Raw genomic sequence first — 12,502 nt, 5'->3', positions numbered from 1 at the left:
TCTGAGTGTGAACTGCAAATTCTCCCTTACAGAAAACAAATTTGCATCATCTTGAGAAAGAAGAACCGGATCTGGAATGTAAGGTGGAAGAATTTCAGCACACAATAGTTTTGGAGCTTCATCCGGGACTGGATTCTCCATGAAACAGTGTTCATCCGGATCGGTTGCTATTATTTCTTGCCCCTTCCCCTTTGGGCAAGGAATAATAAAAGGGATCCAGATCTATTTTTGGTGTCTCAAACCGTAACACCCAAAGTCATGGGGAACCCCCAAATTTGGAGAATCGTTTGCTAATGGCTTTTGGCACTGCTTTTTTGCGCCCCACCCCCCCCCCCCCCCCAAAAAAAAAAAAAAAAAACATTAACAAAGGAGACCAGGATTTCTCTGCCGAAGTGTGTCACTAAACATAGATGACAGAACAAGATAACAATAAAGAAAAAGTTATTCATCTCTAGTTTCGCCGACAGTTGTTTATCTGCCTCAGCACGCTATCCAATTTTCCATGAAAACAGGAATAGCAAGTCATTAACCATAACCAGACTACATACTGAACTCAATCTCTATCCATGGTGTGTTAAGTAAAGGTGAGACCTACTTACATCTTTCAGTTCACCAAAACTGCCAGAAAGCTAATCAGCACCACCTAAGAGCTTAAGATTCCCTAAAACAGAAAATTAGGGCTTAAAAGCCAAAGAAGCCAAGTTCACTGGCTCTCTCCTTCTCAAATGTCTCGAAGTACTGATAGATGATTGTGACAGCAAGCAATATCCCAGTTCCTGAGCCAATTGCTCCCATGAAATCTGCCAGCACTGTAAGTGCACCAATGCACATTCCACCAAAGGCTGCGGCAGTAGGTATGTAGCGATTCAGTTCCTTCTGTAAGTTTGAATCTCGATGTCCAGGCATCACCATTTGTTGCTCCTGCAGAACGAGCATGGAGTGTTGAACATCATCCAGAAAAATATGATTTATGATTATTACAGTTTCGGAGCACCATAACTTAATTCTACAGATCTCTGTCGTCTACAATTTGATGCCCAAGATAATAATACTGCAGCAGCGCTAGATAGACATAATTAATCAGCATGGCAAATTTGTACAGAATTGCTGCACAAAATAGAGCAAGGGTGTCTTCATACGACCACAGAACTAGGGAAACAAGTGGCCATCTTATACGGTCATGCCTACTCAATACTCAATATTTTGCACTTGAGTGTCATTCCTAGTCAATAGACTGCTAGCAATTAAAAAAAAAAAAGGTTTGCTCTTCAAATGAGATAAAGTACTAATCAATGTCTGTGCATGTGTGACAAAAGTCTCATCTTGGAATACCTTGAGCTGCTTAGCAACATCTCGGGCAGAAGATCCAGATACTTCAATCCAAGTTTTAGAGAACAGTGCACAAGCAGAAAGCATAAAGACCAGATAGAATAGAGCATGGAATGGATTGGCCGCCATATCTGCCAAGCTGCATAATGATAACATACAGATAGAAAAAGAAGGCATCAGAGCAAGTGGAAAGCAAAGCGAAAAGATATGACTAGCTACTCCTGTTGGCACACGCTTTTGCACTTTAATAAAGTAATTTAACAATACAGGAAAATACTTTTATCACCTTGCCGGTGCAGTGACATAGTAAGCAAGACCACCAACTGGAATAAACTGGCCACCTGAATATTCAGATTCCTTCCACTTTCCCAACAGATTTACAAGGAAATTTCCACTGTATTTCCTATATAGCAACTGTAGAAAAACGAAATGATGTTATATTAAATACATAGTAAAGCTTGGTGTCTGACTTTCACCAATGGGCATGATTAACTTTAGTACCTGGGAGATGAAATAAAGATTGGAAACAAGGGCAGATTGGAGAATTATAGGCATGTTGGAGGTGTAGAAAAGCTTAATAGGATATGAGCCCTGTTGTCCACGAGCATTCTTTGATCTAACAGGCAGGACTACACGAAAACCTTGGAAGTAGATGACAATAAGGAAGATCAAGACCGTAGCAAGCAAATTAGTAACATTCGGAAGGTTCTGCCGATAAAAAGCCTCTCGGAGAGCACGAACTTTGTCACTCCTAGTAATCAGTAGATGGAACAAAGCAATAACAGCACCTTCAAATTCAGCTCCCCTGCCACTATTGATAGTTGTGGGGCTAAAAGCTTTCCAGATAATGCTTTCACTGCAAAGTCAACAAAAAATTAAGGATGACAACATCAAAGATCAAAGTATGCTGAAGATAAAGATGAAAATCAAAATTGTAGCTGACCAGATGTTGGTAGCTATGAAAAGAGAGATCCCAGAGCCAAGACCATATCCCTTCTGGAGAAGCTCATCTAGGCATATCACAATAATTCCAGCAAAGCAAAGCTGAATAATGATAAGAATGGCATTCCCCACACCAAGTTGACCGACACTACCATACATCCCAGATAGGACATATGCAACAGCTTCACCAACAGCAATCAGGATGCCTAACAACTTTTGTGCCCCATTTCTGCAACAAAAAAAAAAAAAAATCAAGACGCATTTCAATAGAAGTTACTTTTTTATTAGAGGTTCATAAACAGTACAGGAGCCAAATTACAAACGAGTCAAGGGCGTGCAAATTTTAATTACATTTACATTGTAAATATACATAATCCTCCAAGTGTTAAAATTGGCAACATGAATTTCTTTGCTGAGGTGGGATCTAAATCTGAATACAAATTCCACTTTCCACAGAAAAGAAAAGATTCATTTCTCAAAATAAGAAAACATAAGCCTAAATAGAATCAAGGAATCATAAGACTCTGTATTTTGACTGAATTTCTAGAAAAATTAAAAATAAAGCAAAGACTGGGATGAAATTGCCATAACCCTGGTCCAATTTATATTTATCTAGATCATATCAAAAGAGATTAGGACTTTCCCTAAATGGTAGATACTAAAATGTTCAAGTGGTTATAGGGATTAGAAACATTATAGCCCTCTCTAAGATAACCAAGTTTCAATTGGATCCCACGTGTTTGAAATTGATAATCAAGCCCCTGGAGGTTCACAAGTGTCTAAACATCCTACACTGCTGGAGCACATTGAAATACTTATCAAAGTAGAGAAGATTGATAAAGGGATCCAGTTTAAACTTAGTCAAAGTAAGTTAAACCCAGAGGAATATTTTAAAAAGTGGGAAATATAAAGCTTTTACAGAAAAGTCTTTTAATTGAATGCTATGACTTAATGCTTAAAACTGCAAAAAACAAAATCTCTATACTTACAAGAGGGCACGATCCTCGCGGACACTGTTGTCCACTTCAATGATCTTTGATCCAGCCAAGAGTTGCATCACTAGTCCAGACGTCACAATAGGGGTAATTCCAAGCTCCATCACAGTCCCACGGTTTGACGCAAGAATAACACGCATCCAATAAAATGGATCGGCACCCGTTGTCGAGTGTATTCCATAAAGAGGAAGCTGACTGCAAACCAGAAAGATGAAAAGAGAAATGACAGTGTATATGACCTTCTCTCTGAAAGGAATCTTCCTGTCAGCACTCTGAACTTCTGGCAGAAATGAAAGAAATGGTCTGACCAGATGGAGCACTCTAAATCCTCCTCCCATCTTTAGCAGTGAGAACTAAACCAAACACCTGCTTCCAAAGTTTAAACATTTTTGCATCAATAGATAAACAATACATGTGTCAGGGAAATAGTTTAACAAGTGAAAAGATAAGATTCGAGTTCATCATAATTTTATGAGACAATTATTAGATATCAGGGATATCAAATTAAACATGGTGAAGAACCATAAAAAACCTGCTAAAGCAAGCACATCTAACAAAAAGGCTTATTGCTCACAAGCATCTGTACGCCTATCCAATTCCATACAATATGGTGTAAGGCATGCGTGTTGTATAGTTTGATTCATCACATAAATCAATTTATCACACACTCCATGCAAAATTGAATTTTTTGAGCCAAAAAGGGTTGGGGATAAAATCTTTATTTCTCCACCAGAAGAAGCCATTGAAGAAGGGATTTCTGTGGAATCTATGTGGAGGCAGTATGGGGAGATCGAAGTATTCTCATGGGAGAATGGTATGTTTATTTTCCGTCTTCAGGATGAGGCTTCATGTGATGAAATTTTGGAGTCCCGGGTATGGCATGTTTCTAACAAGCCTCTAATTCTGAGAAAATGGCAACCAGGTATGCAGATTCTGAAACTTACTCTTTCTTCTGTTCCTGTGTGGGTAAAGCTCATCAACTTACCTATGGAGTTTTGGACCCCTAAATGTCTAAGCTATGTGGCTAGTGGCATTGGGATACCTTTATATGCTGATAAGGTAACAGAGGAACAAAAAAGACTACGTTTTGCTTGTGTCTTGGTGGAAATTGATGTGAATTCGGTTTGCCCTAAGGAGCTCAGTCTATGTAGGGGTAATGGGACCATTGTCACTGTGGGTGTTGAATACCCATGGTTGCCTCCTAAATGTTCCACTTGTGGAAATTTTGGGCATGCTGCATATGCTTGTTCTAAGAAGGATAAGAAAATGTGGATGCCTAAAAATGTTAGGAATGGTTATGTGAAGAAGAGTACCCCTGTGAAAAATAAGGTTGTTCCTTTTGATAAGACTATTAGGAAACCTGCTGGAAATTCTAATCTTAATAGTAAAATTGGGGGGATTCGACTAGTGAATTCTTTTGATGCTATTGGAGGATTGTTGAAGGAAGAGGAAGAGGGGGAGGAGTTAGAGATGAGAACTCCTACAACTTTTCTTGTGGTCTTTGAGAAGGCCATTTCTTCACAATCTAAAGGGAAGGGGAAGGTGACTGGTAGCCCTGTTGGTAATAGGGGCTTTTCTCCTCCTAGTGTGACATGAAGCTCCTTACTTGAAACATTAGGGGTCTTAATATGCCCCTAAAGCAAAAGGAGATTAAGAAGATGGTGAGTAGGCTTAAAATTTCAATTTTGTGCTTAGTTGAAACTCGAGTGAAGAAGGAGAATTTCTCTCGGATTGTTGCAGATATGCTTCCGGGTTGGGAGGTTGTGAATAATTACTCAAAGCATTGTTTGGGTAAAATTTGGATCTGCTGGGATCCTGGAGGATTTGTTATTGATCCTTATGATATACACAAGCAAGTAATTACTTGCAAGGTAATATCTAAGGATTCTGGTGAGAGTTGGTTGCTTTCTGTTATGTATGGAGCTACTAATGGTCCTGATAGAAGAAGGCTGCTGCAAGAACTGAGGTTGGACAGGGCGACTGTGTTTAACATGCCCTGGCTTCTAACAGGGGATTTCAATGTGATCTGGTGTCCTCAAGAGAAATGGGGTAAGGAAGGTTTTCATGTTATGAAAAGGAGTTTGTGGATTACCTTCATAATTTGGAGGTTGATGATATTAGTTACACGGGGTGCTTTCATCCTGGACCAATAATCAATCTGGAGAGGATTTTGTCTCTAAAAAACTTGAGAGTCCTGTCCAATTGTGATTGGTTGCAAAAATTTGGGAATACTACTGTGGAGTTTCAGGAAAGAGGAGTTTCAGATCACTCCCCGTCTCTAGTGGCTGTTTCTAGCTATGTAAGCTATGGTCCTAAACCGTTCAAGTTCTTCAACTACTGGGCAGATCACTCTCAATTTTTGGAGTGGATTGGAGATGCTTGGAATATTGAAGTCGATGAGTACTCTATGTTCCAATTCTATGCTAAGCTTAAAGCAGTTAGGGGTTTGCTGAAGACTAAGAATAACGAAGTATATGGTGGTTTAGGGCAGAGAGTGGTGCAAGCTAGGCAGGATCTAGCAAAGGCTCAAAGTAGTTTTATTTCTTCCCGAGGCGATGGGGAGTGTTAGAGGAAGGAAAGGGAGTGTCTGCATTTGTTGGTGCCTATTCTGGCTGCAAAGGAGAATTTTCTTAAACAGAAATCCAGAATTAAGTGGCTTAATCTTGGCGATGGTAATAATTCGTTTTTCCACAATTCGGTCAAGGTTAGAAACTCTACTAACCTTATCAAAGTGTTAAAGGATAGTGAGGGTAATAGCATTCATGATGTGATGGAGATTAAGAGTATGGCCATTAATTTCTATCAGCAGCTTTTAGGGACTACTCTTCATGAGTTTTCCTCAGATAAGGCTGCTCGGGTCACCAATCTGATCAAGAAGAAATTTTCTGCTAAGTGTGCGGCTGGAATGTGTGCTCCTGTGACTAAACTGGAGATTCATAAGGTGATATTTGCAATGAATCCTAGCAAATCCCCTGGTCCAGATGGATTCTCGACTGGATTCTTTCAAAAAGCATGGCCAGTGATTGGAGATGATTTGTGAAGCTGTCTTAGAGTTTTTTACTTCCAGGAAACTTCTCAGGGAAGTGAATTCCACTATTCTCACTTTGATTCCTAAGAAGATGAATGCATCTACTATGGGAGATTATAGGCCTATTGCTTGCTGCAATTTAGTGTACAAGTGTATTACTAAAATTTTGGCGAATAGAATGTTACAAGGGCTAGAAGAAGTGATTAGTCCTAATCAAGGTGCTTTTATCCCTAAGCATGGTATTGCTGAAAACATTCTCTTAGCTCGAGATTGTTTGTGATTATCATAAAGAGAAGGGGGCTCCTCGATGTATGCTTAAGATTGATTTGATGAAAGCATATGATTCATTGGACTGGGAATACATTCTGCACTGTCTTTCTTGCTTCGGAGCTCCTGCTAGATTTGTTGCTTGGATTCGGGCTTGCATTTCTAGTCCTAGCTTCACTATAACTCTTAATGGAACTTTGGTGGGGAATTTTCCAGGGAGGAAGGGTCTTCGACAAGGGGATCCTATATCCCCTTATCTGTTTGTGTTGGCCATGGAAGGGCTGTCACTCTTGTTGGAAGAGATTACTTCTTCCCCTCAGTTCACTTACCACCCTACATGCAAGTCCGTCCAGCTTAACCATCTCTGTTTTGCAAACGATTTGTTGGTTTTTTCTTCTGCAAATTGTATTTCAGTTTTGGCCATTCTTGGTGCTCTTGCTGAGTTTGAAAAGTTGTCGGGGTTGAAAGCTAATCCCTCAAGGACCTCTATTTTTCTAGCTGGAGTTTCTCTTGAGGTGAAGCAAGATATTCTAGCCATGATCCAAATGCCAGAAGGTACTCTTCCAGTGAGATACCTCGGATTACCTCAAGGATCAATTCCTGACTTGTTAGGAATCTTTCCTTTGCAGGTAGACTTCAGCTTCTATCTTCAGTTCTCCTTAGTTTGCAGGTTTTTTGGGCAAAGGTGTTTATTCTGCCTAAACAGATTATTATGTTGATTGAACAGAAATTCAACCGCTTTCTTTGGAATGGGAGGGATACTAACGCTCATGCAAAGGTTGCTTGGGATAAAATTTGTTTTCCTAAGAAAGAAGGAGGGTTGGGGATAAAAAAGATTGAAGTTTGGAACAAGGCCTCAATGCTGAATCATATCTGGAATATTTTTGCCAAAGCTGGTTCGTTATGGGTAGCTTGGGTTGAGGCTAATTGGGCGAAGGGTCGTAGTTTATAGCAAGTGTCTACCCCAATTACTTGCTCTTGGAGTTTGAAGAAACTCTTAAAGATCCGAGACCTTGCAAAAAATTTCATCCATTTCAAAGTTGGTGATGGAAGTAGGGTCTTTCTTTGGCTTGATAAATGGCATCCTGCAGGATACCTGCTTGATAGATTTGGATACCGAATTGTGTATGATTCTGGCATTCCTCTTAATGCTAAACTTGCTGCCATTATGAAAGATGGTGAGTGGTTTTGGGGCTCGGTTCGGCCTGATGATCTTGTAGCTATTCAAAGTCAGCTTTCTAATGTTGTAATAGGAGATGCAGATGTGGCTGTTTGGGACTCTAGAAATGGAACTTACTCATGTGCTGATACATGGGGTAAGTTGTGAGAAAGTCTTCCGGTTGTCAAATGGTGGAAGTTGGTTTGGCATTCCTTGGCTATACCTAAATATTCCTTCATCCTTTGGTTAACTTTTCGAGATGCTTTGGTGACTAAACAGAAGATGTGTTGCTGGGACTATGGAGGGAATGGTCTCTGCCTTTCTTGCTATGGCAGTCAGGAGAGTAAAGAACACCCTTTCTTTAGGTGTAGTTTTAGTGGCAGGATTTGGTCTAGTATAATGGCTGATTGTTCCTTTAAGAAGGTTCCGTTGGATTGGGACTATATTGAACATTGGGGGGCTGTTGAGCTACAAGGTAAAGGATTAAAGGCTAGCTTGGGAAGATTGTGTCTTGTGTCTTTGCTTCACTGTAACCAGCCAAGAACGGAAGACGCCATTCTGAAACAGATCAGGTGGGATGTTCGGTCTAGGATGATGACTAAAGGCAAGTTTAAATGCTCTGGAGAAAACGTGGAGATCATGCATAGATGGAATCTCCAGGTGTAATGTGTTCTGTCGGTGTGCTGGTGTAGAAGTTTAGGTGTTTGTTTTTTCTGCAGAACCGTAGTTTGTTTTGCTGCTGTTTAGGCTGGTTTGTTTTAGCCTTTGTTGCAGGTGTTGGTTGATGGTTTGGCCGTTTGTGGCTTGTTCTGTCGGTTGTTTCCTTGATGGATTGTGTTTTAGTTTTCACTGGAGAGATGTAATTGTTGTGTTGGGTTTATAAAAGATTTTATTCATCAAAATAAGTAAATAAATAAAAAGGTGGAAGTTAAAATAAAAAATAAAAAAAAGTTATCAATAATTAATTATTCATGTATTCATAGATTCAGATGAGCCATATAAGGTGTGGTACTCTGAATTGTGAAAGTTGAGACTCATATAGGTGAACGGATTTTGAAGGCGTGTACATGCCATGTCTCACAATGGCTGTGTACTAAATGAGGCTAGGCTATATAAAAATAACTTTAGGAAGCTCCAACGGTAACTTCGACTAATCATTTTGGGTATAGGGGATAAGTGACTAGCGCTTTCTTGAGTCATGACAATTGGTCGCAAAACTAATCTAGTAATGCCATGTGACAATGGGCATAATAGCATAATGTAGGTCCTAACGAGGATGTAAGAATTTGAGTGGAAGATATTGTGAAAACTGAGTCCCACATTGAATGAGTGGATTATAAAGGCGTATATGTACTAAGTCTCACATTGGGTATAAACTAGGTAAAACTAGATTATAAAAGTAACTCTATGGAACTCCAATTGTAACTTTGACTAATCGTTTTGAATTTAGCACAGATATGGCTAAAGTTTCCTTATCATGACATAACGACTCCTTACACAGAGACATAGTCAATAATGATTAGATAAATGAGAGACAAGCCTCTGGCACACTCCAAAAATGGAACAAAAGGTCCGCTACGGCATCATCTAAAGGCTACCAAAATGAAAATTTGGGCACAATAATTGGAACTCAATGGGCCCAAACAACCTCAAACATTTTTTTGGATGATCCTCAATAACCATAAAATGTCAGGCATTCCAAGAAGTCTTTAATATCATACAATCCATTCCACGTGGGCTATCCTACAGTCCAAGAGAGAGTAACTCTTTGATCAATGAAACAAAGATATTGATCACAAATTAAAGTATAGACCATGCCACCCGTACTGTGACCAAAATGAGACAATTAGCTCTGAACTTCATAGTCTTCAAGCCTCATTGTTCTATTCCTAAAAACTTTGTTTATTCTCATGCTTCAGAAATTAAAACCAGATTTTTACTACTCCAAAGAGACATAAATTCAGTGTCACAAACTGTGTACACACTATATCATAGCATAGGCTTCCACTCCACCTACATGTCTTCTACTTCACATAGGTCAGAAACCAATTCTTGTCCTAGACTTAACAACAAGGAACTCATCGACAGTGACTCTAACCTAATTACTTGACCTCCTAAAGTCATGGCCAATCCATCGACTAGTACTTTGGCTCATGTTTCTACAGGGAACTTCGCCACCCCATTTGATTCAATGCATCATTAATACTCGACAGAACATAAAACTATGCCCCACAATCCACATTATAGACAAGTCCACAAATAGAGTGTGTTCAAACTAATAAAACCAGCTAACAAAAATCTACAAATTTTGAGTACATTCTCAAATTGTAAAATGTTCACTTATCCCACACTAGGAACAAATGGAGATCTCAACAAATTTGTTATGCTCCATAGAGAAAAGAAAATGTTAATTTATTTTTTTTTTTTTTTTTTTGATGAATAAAAGCTTTCATTGAACCACTCAACCATATACAACTCTCCAGTTAAAAAACTGGATAAAAACTCCCTAGAAGGAAGGAAATCTCACTGCCCTTAGGACAGGAACTCTACTCGCTATACAAAATCAATCAACTAAAAGCACCAATGAAACAACCCAGCTATTCAGACACTAGCAGAGAAGGCAACATTCTGCCTTAAAATAGAGTAAACTATACAGCAGAAACTAATAAACCAAGGGACTCAAATTCCACAGCTTAGCAAGCTTCTCGTTTTGAGCAGTCATATTGAACCTCCTTTTAGCCATCACCCTGGTACGAACCTCCCATCTAATAAGCTTCACCACAGCCTCTTCCGTCCTGGGAGTGTTACCATGACAACGATCATTTCGAAGCTTCCACAGATGGTAAACCGAAGCAGCTAAACAGAGGCTGCATAGATTCGCCATTAAGCTTCTGCCGGTAAGATTAGACACACTCCAGTCCATCACTTTCTCCCATTCAATTTCTGGATTAATCATACAGCCCTCCATGACAGCTCTCCACACTCTACGGCTGAAACTACATTGGAAGAACAAGTGCTCTATACTTTCCTGTTGACCATAGCAGAATCGGCACAAAAATGTCTCTTCCACATCCCCATCCACACATTTTTACTTTAGTGGCAAGGGCACCTCTAAATACCAACCAAAGCATAAAAGCATGGCGAGGAATCGCCATAGGAAACCAATTAATTTATTAATACTAACAAGGTCGGGAAAATTAAAGCTATCTGCCGGTGAATATTATTCTCTGAATGAAACAGAGAACCTGATAAGGTCATCTATGAGTTCTTCACACAATTGGCACCAAATCAGCAGGCGAAAACACACACAAATCCAAATGGCAAGCGAAACGCGCCGTTTCAAAGGTTTATATCAAACAAACAAATTAGCAGAACCACATTACAAAATCCACGAGATCCATAACCTAAAGCGAATCTGAACAAAATCAAAACCACGCATAAAAAGCTAAGGAATTGGATCACAGAACGTTATTGATTTTAAATCTTGATAAAAATTAAAAGAGCTCAGAAAGTCGTATAATTTCGCAGATCGATATTCATCCACTGAAAAAGAAATGTAAATCACGGCATGTAAAACGAAGCAGAACGAGGAGATAGATCAAAGTGTGGAAAATAAGAGAGGCTTACAAGAAGAAATTGAAGATCTGAGGACTGAGGGAGCTTCAGATCTGGAATTGGAAGCAGACGAGAGAAGCCGATTCAAATGTTGACCCGAAATGCATGTAAAATTGTAAATAAATCGGGCGTCGAATCGGAGCCCAACGAACCCACGTAAAACCTCATACACTTGGCTGCTTTTTGATGCGGCGTGGCGCAACGTTATGTAACAACGTCTACGACATCTGGCCAATAGTTCATGGACACGTGTAGTTGAGTTGGCATTGTGAGTGGAATCATCCGGTCGTGATGTCCGTGCTCTATTATGATGCGTTTGGGTATTGAATTTTGAGAATTAGAATTGAATTCTTATTCTCTTTACGAATTTCTAGGCAAATAGTGTTTAGAGTTTTTTTTGAAATTGTGTTTGGGTGTTGAATTTTGTAGATTGAAAAGTATTGTTTTTTAATGGTAGGAAATGATTAGAAATGATTGGAAGTATGAAAAGTTGTGTATAATAATTGGTATTATGAAAAGTAGTGTGAAATTATGATGGAAATAAATATAATAATTAAAAAATAACTATTAAAAGGAAAATTCCATACTTAATTAAAATGAATTAAAAAAAATTAATTTAATAATAAACTTGCAACCCACGTCCCTCTTGGTTTCCCATTTTGCCCCTAACTATTTTTGCTTTTAATTTTAATTACATTGCTTTTTTCAATATAAAAAAAAGGAGTAATGCTACACGTCATACCCATGTCCCTCTTGTGTCCCTCTAAAAATGAGGTGGTTTTTAAAATCATCATTGAGCTTGTAATTGATCAAAATTGAATTTTGATCACATGGTGATTTTAAAAGCCACCTCATTTTTAGAGGGACACAAGAGAGACATGGGTATGACGTTTAGAATTACTCAAAAAAAAGACCACATTTTTCCGTTTAAAAATGTGACTTACGTCCCTCTTGGTGTTATGACTTCTTCAAAACCAAGAAGAAGAACACATCTTTCTCTTCTATTTTTACTATAAATTAAGTTTATTAAAATATCATTTTTAAAAACCAAAGTTAATGTCATCTAACTTAAACAAACATAAATAAGATAAATCTAAGGCAAATTTGCACATATAGTAATGTAAAATAAAGAAAGAAAAAAACATACATAAATCTATGGACCAAAAA

At 38.7% G+C, this 12,502-nt stretch overlaps 2 protein-coding genes across 2 annotated transcripts; one reads left to right on the top strand and one right to left on the bottom strand.

Annotated features, from left to right (window-relative positions):
* Positions 1-379: 379 nt before the first annotated feature.
* Positions 380-11,502, bottom strand: LOC133868295 (uncharacterized). Its single transcript, XM_062305111.1, has 7 exons — positions 11,348-11,502; positions 3,261-3,632; positions 2,273-2,500; positions 1,831-2,185; positions 1,616-1,743; positions 1,333-1,468; positions 380-921 (listed from the first exon to the last, which is right to left on the bottom strand). Exons 2-7 carry the CDS (start codon positions 3,602-3,604, stop codon positions 682-684), a joined length of 1,431 nt encoding a protein of 476 aa, XP_062161095.1. The 5' UTR covers positions 3,605-3,632; positions 11,348-11,502; the 3' UTR covers positions 380-681.
* On the top strand, positions 4,925-8,120 carry LOC133868983 (uncharacterized). Its single transcript, XM_062305970.1, has 7 exons — positions 4,925-5,295; positions 5,388-5,736; positions 5,887-6,207; positions 6,558-7,190; positions 7,289-7,457; positions 7,653-7,884; positions 8,000-8,120. The coding sequence occupies exons 1-7, from the start codon at positions 4,925-4,927 to the stop codon at positions 8,118-8,120; spliced, it is 2,196 nt and encodes a 731-aa protein (XP_062161954.1).
* Positions 11,503-12,502: the final 1,000 nt, after the last annotated feature.

This window comes from Alnus glutinosa, chromosome 5 (genome assembly GCF_958979055.1).
Source record: "Alnus glutinosa chromosome 5, dhAlnGlut1.1, whole genome shotgun sequence".
Taxonomy (NCBI): domain Eukaryota; kingdom Viridiplantae; phylum Streptophyta; class Magnoliopsida; order Fagales; family Betulaceae; genus Alnus; species Alnus glutinosa.
The sequence above is the reverse complement of the archived record's forward strand: the minus strand, read 5'-3'. Positions and strand labels throughout refer to the sequence as shown.

What these genes read in the sequence shown, in the direction of transcription:
- LOC133868295 (XM_062305111.1), bottom strand. Translation starts at nt 3,604, where the DNA reads ATGGGAGGAGGATTTAGAGTGCTCCATCTGGTCAGACCATTTCTTTCA. An exon ending in CGCGAGGATCGTGCCCTCTT is followed by an intron (nt 2,501 to 3,260) that starts GTAAGTATAGAG and finishes TTTTTGTTGCAG; the next exon opens with AAATGGGGCACAAAAGTTGT. An exon ending in TTCATAGCTACCAACATCTG is followed by an intron (nt 2,186 to 2,272) that starts GTCAGCTACAAT and finishes TTGACTTTGCAG; the next exon opens with TGAAAGCATTATCTGGAAAG.
- LOC133868983 (XM_062305970.1), top strand. Translation starts at nt 4,925, where the DNA reads ATGGTGAGTAGGCTTAAAATTTCAATTTTGTGCTTAGTTGAAACTCGA. An exon ending in TAGGAATCTTTCCTTTGCAG is followed by an intron (nt 7,191 to 7,288) that starts GTAGACTTCAGC and finishes TTGATTGAACAG; the next exon opens with AAATTCAACCGCTTTCTTTG. An exon ending in GAATATTTTTGCCAAAGCTG is followed by an intron (nt 7,458 to 7,652) that starts GTTCGTTATGGG and finishes GGCATCCTGCAG; the next exon opens with GATACCTGCTTGATAGATTT.